This window comes from Zootoca vivipara, chromosome 2, assembly GCF_963506605.1.
Source record: "Zootoca vivipara chromosome 2, rZooViv1.1, whole genome shotgun sequence".
Taxonomy (NCBI): domain Eukaryota; kingdom Metazoa; phylum Chordata; class Lepidosauria; order Squamata; family Lacertidae; genus Zootoca; species Zootoca vivipara.
In genome coordinates, this window is record NC_083277.1 from 104,339,426 (window position 1) to 104,355,029 (window position 15,604).

Consider the following 15,604-nt stretch of genomic DNA (forward strand, 5'->3'; position numbering starts at 1 on the left):
TTTGTGAGGACTGTACATTTGTTTTAATAGCTGAAAACATTTACACTGTTAACTGTAGAAACAGCAGGTTCATGAAGCATTTTCCTCATTTTTGTTAAAAACATTCAAATAAAACCCGATCCAAATGGAACATGAAAAACACGAAAGCTAATATGGAGCCAAGGAGGAGCTGAGGGTTGTTATCATTAACAACAAAATTCCAAAAAGGAAAGAGAAACACTGAATGAGGGAAGTTTAAGTATGCCATATAGCAAAACGTGAAGTGATGCAGAGCAGGTAAGTCCCTACAACAACTAAGTCCTTGCACATGGGAGCAATTCAGACATGAAATGCGGGCAGAAAGCAGTGAAACAGCTCAGAAGAATGAACAAAACAGTGGGAGCTATTCTGGGCTTGCAAGGCATCAAGTAATCCTGCAAGTGCCAATGGCAAGTTAGGCTGCTTCAAGCCTATGGGTTATTCTGCCACTGCATTTGAGAAACCCATAAATCCATATAAAAGATGCCATCTTTATATATGTCCACAATCACCGCTAGCCTGCAAACTCAAACTTTAGTAAGTCACGTATGTTGAACCTCCTCTTTCCAGGGCTACAATTTCAACTGTCCATTCCTAATCAACTCAGAAGAAAAGGCAATATTTAATTTTGTGCTCTGGAACCATTTCCAGCTTGCTGTTTATTACAGCAACAGAGCTCAGATAAAACCACCTAGGAGCCTGGATTTCTGGCTTCCTACAGCAAGAAACAGTGTACAAAGATACATGATGCAGGCTGACAACAGTCTCTGCTCTTTGTGGAGCTAGTACAGTTTTAGTCTTTGACCCTTTCTTTGAGCAAAGCAAAGCCACTCTTCATTTCACCGGCAAGCACCTGGGAGCTTAGCTGTTTTTTCCTCTCTGGACCAACCACCACAGGATGAATTCTGTGTGGCTATGCAAAAGCAGCGCTTCCAAGGTGGGGAAATCTGCTCAGCTGCAAAACTCACAAGGGACTGGTGGGTGGCTACATGAGGGTGGACAAGCTGCAAATTAGATACAACATACACACAAAGGCTATGAGATTACAATACTCTCCAAATTGCTTTGTTAGCATCCCTGAGCCCTGCTGTCGTCCGAGGTGGGGGGGGGGGCAAGCGCCACATATTCCTGTGTGAGGACAATTGTGAACCCAAGCTATGGTCCTCGCCTCTGTGTCGAGATGAGGTTTCCGGTGACTTTTCAGATCTGCACCTGAAATCAGTTTCATTCTCTCTTCTGCACGTTAACCACCTCCAACGAGAGAGAAACAGATCCCGGTAAGGGAAAGGACAGACCGAGCAAAGACACTTCCCTTGGAAGTGGGCTAGTGGGGCATGGCTGTTATCCTCATGCTCTGGGAGGCTATGGGGTATGTCACCATGGGGGTGGTGGCGTGGCTCATGGTGATGCCCCCCAGTGGCTGAGCCATGGACACGGCCACAGGCGCTACGGATACGGCCACAGGAGCCATGGAGACTGGTGGAGCCATCCCCTGGGCAATGGTCTGAGCCAGCGCTGCTGACAGCGGGGTGATTTCTGGGTTCATGGGAGGCGCTGCGTTGGTAGGGGGAGCTGCCTGAGCTCCAGCTGGAGCCACCAAATCCTGCTGGGACACAGGCCGTGGCTGCAGAGCTTGGCTGCTCAGGGTGGTGTGAGTCTGGGCAATGCTGTGGTTATAGTTGGTGACGGTGCCCACGGTGGGCGCCAGAGTCTGCTCGGTAACCGGGGCCGTGGAGCTGAGAGTCATCACCTTGGCTTGGTTGCGGAACTGGGCGTTCTGTTCCAGCAGGACCTCGTTGGTGGCTAGGAGGTTGTTGACCTGCTTCTTGAGATCCTCCACACGCTTGCGGAGCATGATGTTCTCCTCTTCCAGGAGCCGGTATTCCACCGTGCGAGGGCTGGTGAAGTTGTACTCATAAGTCTCAAAGTGGAGCCCGTCTACCCGCCGCCGCTTCAGCACAGGGTCATGGTCATCAAAGCATCGGTCTGAGTCGTACATGGGGTCGTAGGGGTCATATCGGCGCACGGGAGTGGTGATGCCCTGCTCCCGGGTGGCCAACCCCCGGGCATCGTACTCATAATCCCGCTGAAGGTGCTGGAATTTACATTTGGCCCCGCGCTGGCAATCCCCCTTGAGAAAATCCCTACAAATGGGTACTTCCTCCTTGCTGTTGGGGAGGTCGGCTGCGGAAAGGCCAAGCCCAGCTGCCACTTTCTGGCGAAGGCGTGGGGGTAGCTCCCCTGTCTTTTTGTAGCAATCTTCGTCTTCCTTGGTGCCATGGATGAAGCGGCAGTTGATGCGGACGCACTCCTTGTTCTGGAAGTCGTGGCAGAAGATGAACTCGTTCTTGCTCACTCCCAGGTTGGTCACCTCAGTCATGTCAGGGTGTCGGAAACGGCAGCGCTTGCCCCGTTTGCAGACATTGCGTAGGAAATCCCGGCAGATGTCATCGGAGTTGGCACTTGCCTCATCGCTGCCGCTCCCACTGCCGTTATAGGTGTTGTCACGGTCAGGCATTTTTTCGTGGCCCTGTGCAGGCTGGGGGCCCAAAATCAGGTTACTGTGCAAGTACAAGAGAACAAGTAAGAAACGCAAGAGGGAAACCTGTCCAGTTAGATGACAATGATGATGATGATGATAATAATAATAATTTATTACTTCTGACTGGGAAGAGAACGCATGATACATCAAACAACACTTGGTATCAGATCCAAGTATTTTATAGTCTATATGTGCATGTATATCCTCTCAACTATCAGAAAGAAATGAATTATTTGCTTGGACTGAAGGGCTTCAATACACCTTTTAGTTCCTTCTCATACTTTCCCCTAGTTCTATCTTTTGAGAACAGATGAATAGAACTAAACACTGCACTCAACTCAGGGTGGAACTATATTACTTTCCTATATAAGGGCATTACATTTTTGCTGCAGAGAAGGGGAACAAAACTGAATGAGAGTTCTAAACGCTTACCCAAGACCACAAAGGCAATATGATCCAACAATTGAAAAAGATGCTGCTATTTACTGTGTTGGATGATCAAGCAAAGATTTTATTAAGTCTGCGGCTGCCTGCATAGGATCCAATTAAATTTCAAGGTAGTTTAGAATGCAAATGCAACATAACCTCAGATGAATTGCATACCCCTTTAACTTTTGAAAGTAAGGTAAAAAAAGGTAAAGGTAAAAGACCCCTGGATGGTTAAGTCCAGTCAAAGGAGACTATGGGGTTGCGACGCTCATTTCACTTTCAGGCCGAGGGAGCCGGCGTTTGTCCAGACAGCTTTCCGGGTCATGTGACCAGCATGACTAAACCGGTTCTGGTGCAACGGGACACCATGACGGAAACCAGAGCACACAGAAATGCCGTGTACCTTCCCACTGCAGCAGTACCTATTTATCTACTTGCAATGGCATGCTTTTGAACTGCTAGGTTGGCAGAAGCTGGGACAGAGCACCTACTCTATTCCATGGACTCAAAGCAGCTCATAATAGTTTTCTCTCTCTTAACAATCTTACCCACGAAGGGTTCACACTTTGAGAAGTAAAATAAGGGTTTAGCAAGTATGAAAACAGAATGTGCCATTAAGGTAAATAATAAACAGAGGGTTAAATCTAGTGACTGAGGGTTTTGTTTTGTTTTTGCATAATTTTGTAGTTATGCACTACTACTTAGGACTTCACTATGCAAAACACTAACGACTTCACAAAGCTTTATTTTTAACCATAGTAATGAACGTCAGCCATTCACTTACAGTAAATAAAGAGATACACTCAATGATGCCATATGAATAGGAGCTACACTCTGTTCCTAGTAACCACTGGGTGATATCCAATTAAGGCATAATCAAAGCAGACCCACTGAATTCATGTGCCAGATTGAGTTCTATGCACTCATAGAATAGAACAGATATCTATACCGATGGATTTTTTTCGTATAGAGGACTATTCCTAGCAATGCTTAGAAATAATTGTTTGAAGACTCAGATCACCCTGAAACTAGCAGCTTGACCTTTCAAAGAGTTCACAAATGTGAAATTCTACATCAGATAAAAGAAGCTCCTACCCATCTTCTGTCACAGAAAAAGCATGGTTAAAAAGCTGGACTCAAAGATTTGTAGAAATGGGAGGGCACCCAATTTGCAAGCAAGTGGGGGCGGGGGGGTGTATGGAGTCTGCAGAGGTGACAAAATTTAAAACAGGGAAAGGGTGAACAAAACCCCACACAAGAATAGCACACTTTGTCATTCTCATACTTCTGATTTTGCTTTAAAACTCCAAAGTAAGAGCTTAATGAAACTCCTATGGGGTCTTTTTAAAATCTACATTTGCAATTCTATGCACACTTACCTGGGAGTGAGTCCCACTGAATTCAGTGAGATTTTCTTATGGGTAGACCTATACAATATTACTCTCTGCATTAATTTACAACCATGCCATTTCTAAATGATCGCCAGCTAAAGCTCCAAATGCCAAGAATATTTAACTTCTGACCCTCAGCAGATCATCATATAGATAAACTATTAGTTGTTAGGAAGCTTAACTTTACCTTCATGACACAAAATTTCCAAAGTCATGCCAGGGTGGGTTATGGCAAAGATTCAGACTTGATTTGTCCCACAAGAGCTATAGAAAGATAAAAAGCCATGATTAAAATCTTCAATTACATGCATTTGTCTTAATAGATCAAAAATATTTTCTATCCTATTGTAGTACCAGGATTTTAACATAGATATTAACTGTCTATTCTATGGACTTCAAGCTTTTACCTTTTCACATTAATTTATAAAGTGCACCTATGCATCTGCCATAGACCCACTTCTGATATGCCAATAATTCTAAAGAGAATTGCAGAATGCACTTAGTTCATACGGCGTCCTGTCCAGGTCTGCTGTAAATTATACCACATAAAAGAATAATGCATTTAAGAGCATGCCAAATGCTTCTCCCCCTATGGCTGCACAATGCAAAGAGCAAAAACAGCCTTTGAGGAAGGCTTAGTCACCATTACTATCATTCTGTAACAAATCTGTTAGTTTTTAAGGCACTACAAAACACTTTGTTGTTTTGTTAACATAGACTATATATAGCTACCCCTCCACAACTTATTGGTGAGGCATCCCCCCAAAAGCTCCTCAGAAACCCTAGGGATTCCACTTGTCTTTGAAATGAACCTTACATCCTTACTGTACTTCTGATCATTATGTGCTGCTTCCATGCAGGATGTGTTCTTAAGACACAACCATGATCTGCTTTTAGCTGTTGTGTTACAAAGATGGAGACGCAAACTTTATTAGGAAAGTATTAGACAGGTTAGATATGATGCCCCCCCCCGCCCCAAATCTTTCTTCAAAAGTTGCTGCTTTCCATGAACTGGGTACCATCCTGTGGTACTTTTGATGACAGGCAACGTTGATCATATGTGTGTGTGTGTGTGTGTGTGTGGTTTTGCTTTTTTAAAAACAAAAAACAAAAAACTAAGAGCAAATCTCTTTGCCCTCGGTGTGGATCGAGGATGTCTTCGGCTCAAGAGCAGTGACAACGTGACGAAGCTCTGCCCCAGAAATCCACAGCTCACCTGGAACTTCGCAGGATCGCAGCATCGCCCGGCCTGAAAGAGCAACCCTAAAACGGAGTGAAAACTTCCCGAGAGTCGGAAAGGGCCGAAGCAGGGCCTCAACTCACACTCGGCGAGGGTCCGCTCGGTTGAAAAAGGAAGGAGACCCCGCGGCGAGAGGCCAAGTCAGGATCTCAAGGCATTCGCCCCTTGGGAAAATGGTGGGGACTCTGGAACCCCGAGCCGGAGCGAAGGCAAGGCCATGCATGTCACCCCACCCCCCCTCCAATCTCCCAGCCACTCACCCTCACTCCGACCTCCTCTGGTCCAAACAAAGCGCAGCCCCTTCCGGCGTGACGCCCCCTCCCCCCCGCCACCCGTACTGCCGCCGCCACCGGAAGTACTCTATGGTTCTTCCTCCGCGCGGGGCTGCTAGGGAGGGATGTCGGCAGCGGCGGTTGCCGTGGCAACAGGACTCCCTTTTCTAATTCTCTCCCGCCTCCCTGCATGTATCGGAGGGGACGAGGCGCTTTATTACCCCCCCCCCCAACACACACACACGTTTTACGCTGCTGGGCTTTGTAACGAAACGTGGCGTGCGATGCATTCACGCTGCCATAACCTCACCGTGAAGCCTTTTCCGATAGGATTTCTCGCCACTGCCCCACAACTGTTACACGGCCCCCTGCATTGTGCCCGCTGCTTAGTCAAGGCGGTCTCCCGGAGCCCCGCGTTTCATACAGGCCAGCTTTTAACCTATGAAGCGTTTTTTCACCTGTTCCGATTTCCAAGAGACCAAATCGTGTAACCAAGAGATAAATCGCTTGGGGGGGGGAAGGGTACCTTTTCAATTGGCACAATTTAGTTATTGTAAAAACCTAACTCTTACACGCGCCAGCCCAGCCCTTTAGAACGAGTTTTTACGCAACCCTTGCCCTTTCCCAACTCTCATCACTTTAAATAATCTCTATAGTCTAGGTCAGGAATCAACTTGTTCTGTGGCTTGTATACAAAAATTACGAGTTACTGAACTGGTTGGTAGAAATGGTCGACGAACTTTTAGGCAATATGCAGTGCGTAAAAATACAATTAAGAATTAAGGTAAGGGACACTAAGGAGACTATGGGGTGCAGCGCTCATCTCTTTTCAGGCCAGTGTTTGTCCAAAGACAGCTTTCCGTGTCATGTGGCCAGCATGATAAACTGCTTCCATTGCAAAGGGACACTGTGACAGAAGCAAAAGCACACTGAAAAAAGTTTACCTTCCCTCTGCAGCAGTACCAATTTATCTACTTGCACTGGTGTGCTTTTGAACTGCTAGGTTGGCGGAAGCTGGGAAGGAGCAATGGAAGCTCGCCCGATCGGCAACCCCAAGAGGCTGTCATTTATACCACAGTAACTCAAGAATCATATACGGTAGCATCTAGTAAAGCACAGCAGCCACAAGAGGCAGAAAAATAATCAGGTGACCCACTCATCAATTTTCAAGTGGTCCATGGAGTATATCCACTGGGCTGCTAACTTGATAAAGGGTCTCCAACTGCAGGGGTCAGCAAACCTTTTCAGCAGGGGGCTGGCCCACTGTCCCTCAGACCTTGTGGGGGGCCAGACTAGATTTTGAAAAATAATAATGAACAAATTCCTAATAAAAGGACACATTCTACTTAGGTGAAAACATGCTGATTCCCGGACCGTCCGCGGGCCTGATTCAGAAGGCGATTGGGCCGCATCCGGCCCACAGCCCTTAGTTTGGGGCCCCTGCTGTAGAAGAGTGTGGATCTCAAGTGTACACAGTACTGTACTGCTCTCATACAAGAGCAGAAACTATCCTGCCTGGGTGCCTAACCTACAAATCTGGAAGTCTGTCAAGCATTTGCCTTGTAAGCACTTCTGGACCATGAAGAGAGTTCTGAATTCAACATTAACAAAAGCTCAAGTCTCACCATGAGCCAGAAGAGATTCACTAGATAGGTGGTGTGATTGACAATCCATTTGTATTGCTCCTTATACCTTTCTTTTTTATGCAGTCCTTGTTTGCTAGCACCAGATTACTGTTTAAGGAACCATGGATGGTTGGATGGATATAGCATCTGCATTAGAACAGAACTGTTATGGGAAGTGAGATAAGACAGTTGATTTCTAGAACTTATTTGTGATGAAAAAACAAGCCAGGTTCATGTAATTGAACTAAAACTCCAGTCTTGTGTTTCCAAAGCAGCCCAACCTAGCTAAAATTAATCAGGGTGCTGACAACCCCAATGTATTTTCCAACCACACATTTCGCTTCATCTTACACTGGCCAAGTTCACATTCATGGGCATCATGTTGCTTCAAGAAGTAGACCAGCAAGTCTTATCTCTGCCACATCTGAAGATGGCACAATATACAATACCTCCTAATGAGCTCACAAGCAGAGACACTTGTATGGTTCAAAGCTATGCACCTGTTGATTCTGGCCCAAAGAAAGGAGCAAAGTAGCTAGGTGTTAACCAAGTTAGAAGCAGAGGGTTGTACCAAACTGTTTTACTCAGAGTAGGGATTAAAACTGGATATAACCCAGATTGCTTTCACTTAAAGAAACCTTTACAAAATATCAACACCCATTTTAGCCTGAAGACCAGAGGACTTAATCCTACCCCACCCATGAATTGATTTGCAATAAGGTAGGTGTGTACTGGATGCTTGACACATACACCCTCCCCAATTTCTCAAAGTTCCCCATAAACAACCTTTGGGTAACTGTTTCAAACTTTTTACTGACAATGTCAACATTTGGTACGCGAAAAAAATGTGCTGAATTCCCCCCAAAAAGGAATTTTATTGTATACAAGTCACTACATCAAGCCACAAAGAACAAGATCAGTCCAGAAGAGTAAAGCTCAGGGGCCCACAGACCCCTTGAAAGATCACCGCTCCTAAGGTTTAAGATGGAATCTCCTGAAGACTGGCAAGGAGTCTTCTAGCAGCAGCAAATAGAAGGTGTTATCTGGAAATCAGCTTTTCAAGCTCCGCCCTTCCATGCTCTGGTTCTGCAGCTTCAGTAGCACTTTTGAGACATCTACTTGGACCTCTGTCTCATCTTTCTCCTTTTGCGCTTCAGCCTGTAAGGGATAACATTCTTTTAATTGTCAATACTAACGAAACATTCTACCATAAGGCAATGTAGTGTTTCCAGTCGCATGAAGCGAAAAACTATTTCAGCAGAGATTCAATAGGTGCTGTTTTTTCCTTTCTGGTTTCTCTTGAAGACTTTTATGCCAACAGGTCTTTGAAGCCACTTAATTTTTAGATTAGGCAGCTACTTTAATGATTATCTGTATTGTTCTCAATAGCATTTAAGGTTTCGATGCTGTACCCCACCCTAATACTTTAGGATATGGCAGTACAGAAATACTTTTAGAAATAAATGTTTAGTCCACTTTTCCTAAAGTAAGTCATTTCCTCCAATGTCCTTCCTACCACACTAGTTCATCATTCCCCCACCATTTACTTGCAAAATCTAAAGGCAATTGAGAAAAGCAAAAGAAGATGCAGTTCAAGCAGCTCTTCTTCCTACCTCCTATCCATTCCTGTTAAGCAGGTGAGAGGTTAAAAAAAAATCAGGTTAAAGAGGGCCACCAACTGCGAACCCCAGCACTAAACAGGCAGCCAACAACTTTGCAGTTGTCAGTATAAATACTTAATTTCTTTGGCATCACAATTTCCTACTACCAACATGTATGTTACAGACAGAGCCCAAAGGCACTGGAGAGAATGATGGTGGCAGAGCCTGTAGCTGTCTTGCCCAGTCAACTGAGAACAGATGCCTATAAAGCATGCAGTGGTACTTTTCCACTTTTCTTGCAGTAAAGCACCACTACTGCCTGCATTATTGCAACCTGCCCTGATTAGTGGAAGAGCCACCGTAGAAGCCTCCCTCTGCACTTTTCTGAGCAGGGAAAGGAGCACTGGTGACTGATCATGATCACCAGTGGAGAAGTACTGATACCTACTTTGGGGAGGAGGGCACTGGGGGATGGGAGAAAAGGATTATGTAAAAAAAAAAAAAGCAAAAGAATTTAATTCACACTTAAGTTCTCTGTGGGCTGGATGCGGCCCAAATACCTTCTCAATCCGGCCCATGGACCGTTCGGGAATCAGCGTGTTTTTACATGAGTAGAATGTGTCCTTTTATTTAAAATGCATCTCTGGGTTATTTGTGGGGCCTGCCTGGTGTTTTTACATTAGTAGAATGTGTGCTTTTTTTAATATGCATCTATGGGTTATTTGTGGGGCATAGGAATTCGTTCATTTTTATTATTATTATTTTCAAAATATAGTCCGGCCCACCACATGGTCTGAGGGACGGTGGACCGGCCCCACAGCTGAAAAAGGTTGCTGACCCTTGGCTTAAGGTATGCAAAGGTGAAGGGAAAATGAAAGATCTACAATCTCAAACAGTAACAGTAGCTTATTACCAAAAGTTGAGATCCTGCCCTCAATGAAATTCTCTTTTATCATATATGCAATACAATCCTAGGCTTGTTTCATCCAAGCCCCACTGTGCTAAATTGTTTATCTGCTAGTAGGTGTTCCAAAGTAAAAACTGAACGTCTCAGATAACTATATACAACAGTTGGAGGGGCGTTTCATATGGCAACAATTCTAATGTTTCTGTATTTATGATCCCTAGTGGGTGCAAAGCTTGCTTATGTAGGAAAGAAGAACGAATGGGAAGCACTGAAGAATAAGTGCCTCAAAAACAAAAAAGGGGGTTGTGGTCCAAGAGAAGGCTAATTCTGCTTTGGTTAGTATAGGTATCATTGGATTCAGGCATGCAGCTATGCAAGGAAATTGCCTCTGTACACTGGCCTCATGCATTAGTGATTGACCTGTGTTCAGCTTATTTTCTGTGCATCCCCAGTGAGGTTCACTTGCAGTCTCACACTGGTTGAATTTGTGATGAACGGGATTGAGAGAAGGCCTGTCTCTCTGGATGCAACATGTGGCAGTCTGTATTCATACTGACTGTATGTTTTCCATTATATTACGGGGCAGTCTTCTACTTTGAATTACCACTCATTTTTCTAAAACACTGTCTTGCAGAACAGCTACTGCTCCATCACACTGCTAGCATCTCTTCATCCACCTGGGATGGCTCATCTGCATCTGTTTTGCCTACATTCTTTGCATCAGTGACTGGTATGGACTTTTGGTTGCACCAATGTTAAGAAACCTAGCAACATTAACATTAAGCCTCGTTGAGCTCAATGCAATTTATTAAGCAAGCATACTGGGAGTGCATGAAGTCTGCATAGCCAGCAGACCAAATTTGAACTTAGAAACAACTGGGGTCCTCAGATTTTAATTTTAAACAGCCACTATTTAAAATTTTAGATGGCCATGTCGTTATATTTGAGTCAAAGCACTTTCGATAACTCTAATCAAGAATCTTTAAAAGCAAAGCAAACAAGTGGGTTGCACAGTAAAATAAAAACATGTGCTCACATACCTGCGCATTCGCTTCTTTCGCCACTAGAGAAAGGGGAGAGAAAGGAAAGACACAAGTCAGCATTTTTGATTGCATCAAAACCCCTAAGAGTAACACAAACAAAACACTGGTATTTAAACATTTGAGAGGTGCAAGATCTCAACTTGTAGGTGCATTGTTTTTTTTAAATGGGCCCAGCACCAACAGCATTTTATCCATTAGTGTTATTTCCTAAAATTGCTACTCTGGAGCCTGGCAGAAAAATGTATAAACCTGATGTCAATTTAAAAATTCAAACAACAGCTCTACAAACCTGGGGCGCAGAAAAAACACGGATAGTGCGATCTTGTGCACTGCTTACTTAGCAGCAAGCCCCACAAAGTTCAATGGGATTGACGGCTAAATGCGCATGTACAATAGTCACTAACAAAACTCAGCTCTGCCCCGATAAATGCCTTCATCAAGTATCAGGTTTACAGACTCACTTCTCATGCAGAATCGCCCCATGACTCTCGCTTTACCAGCTATTCCTCCACCCTCTCCTAGCTGGGAGGCCCAACTCTCTATATTCACACACCATCGCGCACCCTAGGCCTCCAGCAGGGTCTCCCATCACCGTGTAGGCCCAAAATATCAAGAGGGCTCGCCTGGAAGAGGAGCACGAGGCGTTCTTGGCAACTCTTCCATTTCACCGCTCGTCATAATAACCTTCCCCATTTCGCACCCGGCCAAACGAAACAATAGCCCGCCCCGTAGCAAAAGACGGCAACGCAGGCCTCGAGCCCAGCTACGTTGACGGGTCAGCTCGCTATCCAAGCCCGATACCCCACTCACCTTAGCTCTCATGTCGGGGTGGGTCCCCCGGGCTCAGTCCCTGAGAACAGGCAGCAAGGCTGTGGCCGGATGGCGACGGATAGACCTCGCCGGGCACCACAGACAGGTCCGGCACAAGATGGCGGTGACGGCAGCAGAGGAAAGGCAGACGGAGGCGGTCGGTTGCTATTTATACGTCACGCGGCAGGCTGCAGGGGCGCGTCACGAACGGCGGTCTTCGCATTGCATGGTGGGAGTTGTAGTTTGCGCATGGGAGAGGGGACACATTTCTCGCAGTGTACACAGTAGTTGGCTGCTCCGCCGCCATTTTGGGCGTGAATGTAGGAGCCTCAGCCATCCTTCCTAACACCTGGAAATAAGACCCACTGAGTTCACCGGGGCATAGACTGCACTGTTAGCCGGACAATCCGGCGGAGGAGCAGTTACATTTCCCCACAGCTACAAACACACCCAACTATTCGGTGGAATTAAATTTCAAGCGCTGAAACATGCCGTCAAGACCGTCTTTAACCATGTGCAGAGAGCATTTTGCAAAATAACCCGCAAATGGAGTCCGCCTGCGCATCTGGGAGACTACCAAAAGTGTAGTTTTAAGCTGCAGCTCTTCCCTACGGACTATAGCAATCAGGGCTTGCTGATCAGAAGGTCGGCGGTTCGAATCCCTGCAACAGGATGAGCTCCCGTTGCTCGGTCCCAGCTCCTGCCCACCTAGCAGTTCGAAAGCACATCACAGTGCAAGTAGATAAATAGGGACCGCTCCGGCGGGAAGGTAAACAGCGTTTCCGTGCGCTGCTCTGGTTCGCCAGAAGCAGCTTTGTCATGCTGGCCACATGACCCGGAAGCTGTCTGCAGACAAATGCCAGCTCCCTCGGCCTATAGAGCGAGATGAGCGCCGCAACCCCAGAGTCGGACACGACTGGACCTGATGGTCAGGGGCGCCTTTACCTTTAAATAAAGGGTCCAGTGCCCACACCACTCACTCCCTAACCCCCCCCCCAAATACACTGCACATAGACCATAATTACACATAAATCTTCCTTGCAAAACAAACCCCCACAAAAATACATGAGGGTCAACAACCTGGTGTCCATGGGTCAGGTCGGCAATCCCTCCTAGGATCTAGCTATACAGTATATAAGATGTTGTGAAAATGCTATTTGCAGGCTTTCCCATGTATAAATTCATTGCCTACAATTGTCACCTGGACTCGCTGTACCTGATATACTAAGGGTGCAATGTGAAGTACAATGTGACCTGCTTTTTCTATGCTAATGCGAACATATTTAATGTAAATGGCCCCTTGCCTAGCTTTGCAAAAGAAAATAAAAATTGTTAAGCCAAACAGCCATTTTAATATATACCCCCAGCCCACCCCACAAAGGTTTAAGTCTTTTTTTAAAAAGACCTTAAAATGGAAGAGGGCAGGGAAAGAGCACTCCCATCATGCAGCTCCTACATAGAAAAATACTACATTTCAGGACTGCAGGCTTCTCAAAACCTCAGGTTTATATCTTTGTGAAGTTACATGCACTTTTCAAGTCAAACCCAGCCCTCGTCAAATGAAAACCATGGTTATTTGTAAACCTGCTGATATTTAAGTGACTACTTTATTCTGAGGAGCTTATTGTCTGAGCATTTGCTTTGCCCACTTTAATGATTTCATTTATTCAACATCTTATTCAACATCTTTATCAGTGACTTGGATGGTGGGCTTGAGGGCATCCTGATCAGGTTTGCAAATGACACCAAATTGGGAGGGGTGGCTAATACCCCAGAGGACAGGGACACACTTCAAAATGACTTTAACAGATTAGAGAACTGGGCCAAAGCAAACAAGATGAATTTTAACAGGGAGAAATGTAAAGTACTACACTTGGGCAAAAATAAAAATAAAAGGCACAAATACAGGATGGGTGACACCTGGCTTGAGAGCAGTACATGTGAAAAGGATCGAGGAGTCTTGTTAGACCACAAACTTGACATGAGTCAAGTGTGATGCAGCAGCTTAAAAAGCCAATGCAATTCTGGGCTGCATCAATAGGAGTATAGCATCTAGATCAAGGGAAGTAATAGTACCACTGTATTCTGCTCTGGTCAGAGCTCACCTGAGTACTGTGTCCAGTTCTGGGCACCATAGTTCAAGAAGGATACTGACAAGCTGGAACGTGTCCAGAGGGCGGCAACCAAAATGGTCAAAGGCCTGGAAACAATGCCTTATGAGGAACGGCTTAGGGAGCTGGGTATGTTTAGCCTGGAGAAGAGGTTGAGGGGGTGATACGATAGCCATGTTCAAATATATAAAAGGATGCCATATAGAGGAGGGACAAAGGTTGTTTGAGAAGCGGACACAGAGCAATGGATTCAAACTACAAGAAAGAAGATTCCACCTAAACATTAGGAAGAATTTCCTGACAGTAAGGGCTGTTCGACAGTGGAATTTGCTGCCAAGGAGTGTGGTGGAGTCTCCTTCTTTGGAGGTCTTTAAGCGGAGGCTTGACGGCCATGTCAGGAATGCTTTGATGGTGTTTCCTGCTTGGCAAGGGGCTGGACTGGATGGCCCTTGTGGTGTCTTCCAACTTATGATTCTATGATTTATTTATTAAATATATATCCCACCCTTTTACGTCTCTGCAAACACACAGCTTCAAGGAATTCATTAGCAATGGAGATTAGTTCAAGGCATCAGAACGAAGACATGATGTGTTTCAGGCAGTATGCAATACCAACAAAAAGCTGAGTTCTGCTCTTTGCATAATCATACCTAATAAAAAGCAGTCTTACAAATTTGGAGCCATCTGAAAATGTCCACAATGAAATTACTGCACCTATTCTTCAATAGATTGTAAAAATGGAAGCAAGCCAGGAAATCACATCACCAAAGTCTTCTGTATTTTTAAAAATCTACATTAGCAACTCTGCTTCAGGCCTATCTTAATTTAAAATTGTGTTTTTATAGAAATCCAAGGTGGGTACTGGTTAAAGAGACTTTTCCATCAGCACAGGCCTTTCTGTTTGTTGGATGGAACTATCTCCCCTGTCCTTCATCTGTGTGCTGATCTGAGGGTTCTTCTCATCCCTCAAAGCCAATGGAGGGTGTGGGGTGAGGACAGGGGGAAGCCTCCCCCCATTGAAGTAGCAGGATTTGATGCACTGGCTACTGCTAGCACAGCTATTGTGTTTAATCCAGCCTGTACAATGTGCACTTCTAGTCCACAGAATTAAGAACATACAATTATAATAATTAACAAGATGAAAGATTATTATTAAAAGATGATCCAAAAAGAACTCCCTTAAGAGAATCAAGTGTTTTGTCTTAAGACAGTCTTTAAAATAATCTTTCAATTTTTTTAAAAAAATAATTCCAGTAGCACCTTAAAGACCAACTAAGTATAAGCTTTCTTTATGCAATTATAATGGTCACAATTCTAACATAAAGGAGACAAGGTTGATGGGAGACCTCAGAACAGAACTAATTTTGGAATATTTCAAAGGCACTTCCATCCCAAGTTGCAGTAGTCTTACCTACTATCACTTGGGGAAAGAGGCAAAGAAATGTCAGTGTACTGGAAAAAGCAAAGACCAGTGTCGAAGCAATGATTCAACATCAAATTCGTTTAACTGGTCACGTTGTTCAGATGCCTGATTATCGTCCTCCAAAGCAACTATTCCCAATGTTAGAAAGGTAACCGTAATGCTAGTGGACAACAAAAGTGGTTTAATGATGCT

General features: G+C 44.9%; 1 protein-coding gene and 1 long non-coding RNA gene across 6 annotated transcripts; both read right to left on the reverse strand.

The window, feature by feature from the left end:
* ZC3H10 (zinc finger CCCH-type containing 10) lies at positions 1-5,939 on the reverse strand. 5 transcript variants are annotated; one of them, XM_035103957.2, is made up of 3 exons: positions 5,881-5,939; positions 4,568-4,644; positions 1-2,557 (listed from the first exon to the last, which is right to left on the reverse strand). In XM_035103957.2, exons 2-3 carry the CDS (start codon positions 4,571-4,573, stop codon positions 1,343-1,345), a joined length of 1,221 nt encoding a protein of 406 aa, XP_034959848.2. In that variant the 5' UTR covers positions 4,574-4,644; positions 5,881-5,939; the 3' UTR covers positions 1-1,342. The 5 variants fall into 5 exon arrangements, with proteins under 5 accessions (XP_034959848.2, XP_034959851.2, XP_034959847.2 ...); XM_035103960.2 differs by having other exon boundaries at positions 1-2,579; XM_035103956.2 differs by lacking the exon at positions 5,881-5,939 and adding an exon at positions 5,704-5,874.
* A 2,433-nt stretch (positions 5,940-8,372) lies between these two features.
* On the reverse strand, positions 8,373-12,038 carry LOC118079617 (uncharacterized). The gene is made up of 3 exons (XR_004691853.2): positions 11,879-12,038; positions 11,066-11,088; positions 8,373-8,675 (listed from the first exon to the last, which is right to left on the reverse strand). It is a non-coding gene; the product is annotated as an uncharacterized LOC118079617 (long non-coding RNA).
* Positions 12,039-15,604: the final 3,566 nt, after the last annotated feature.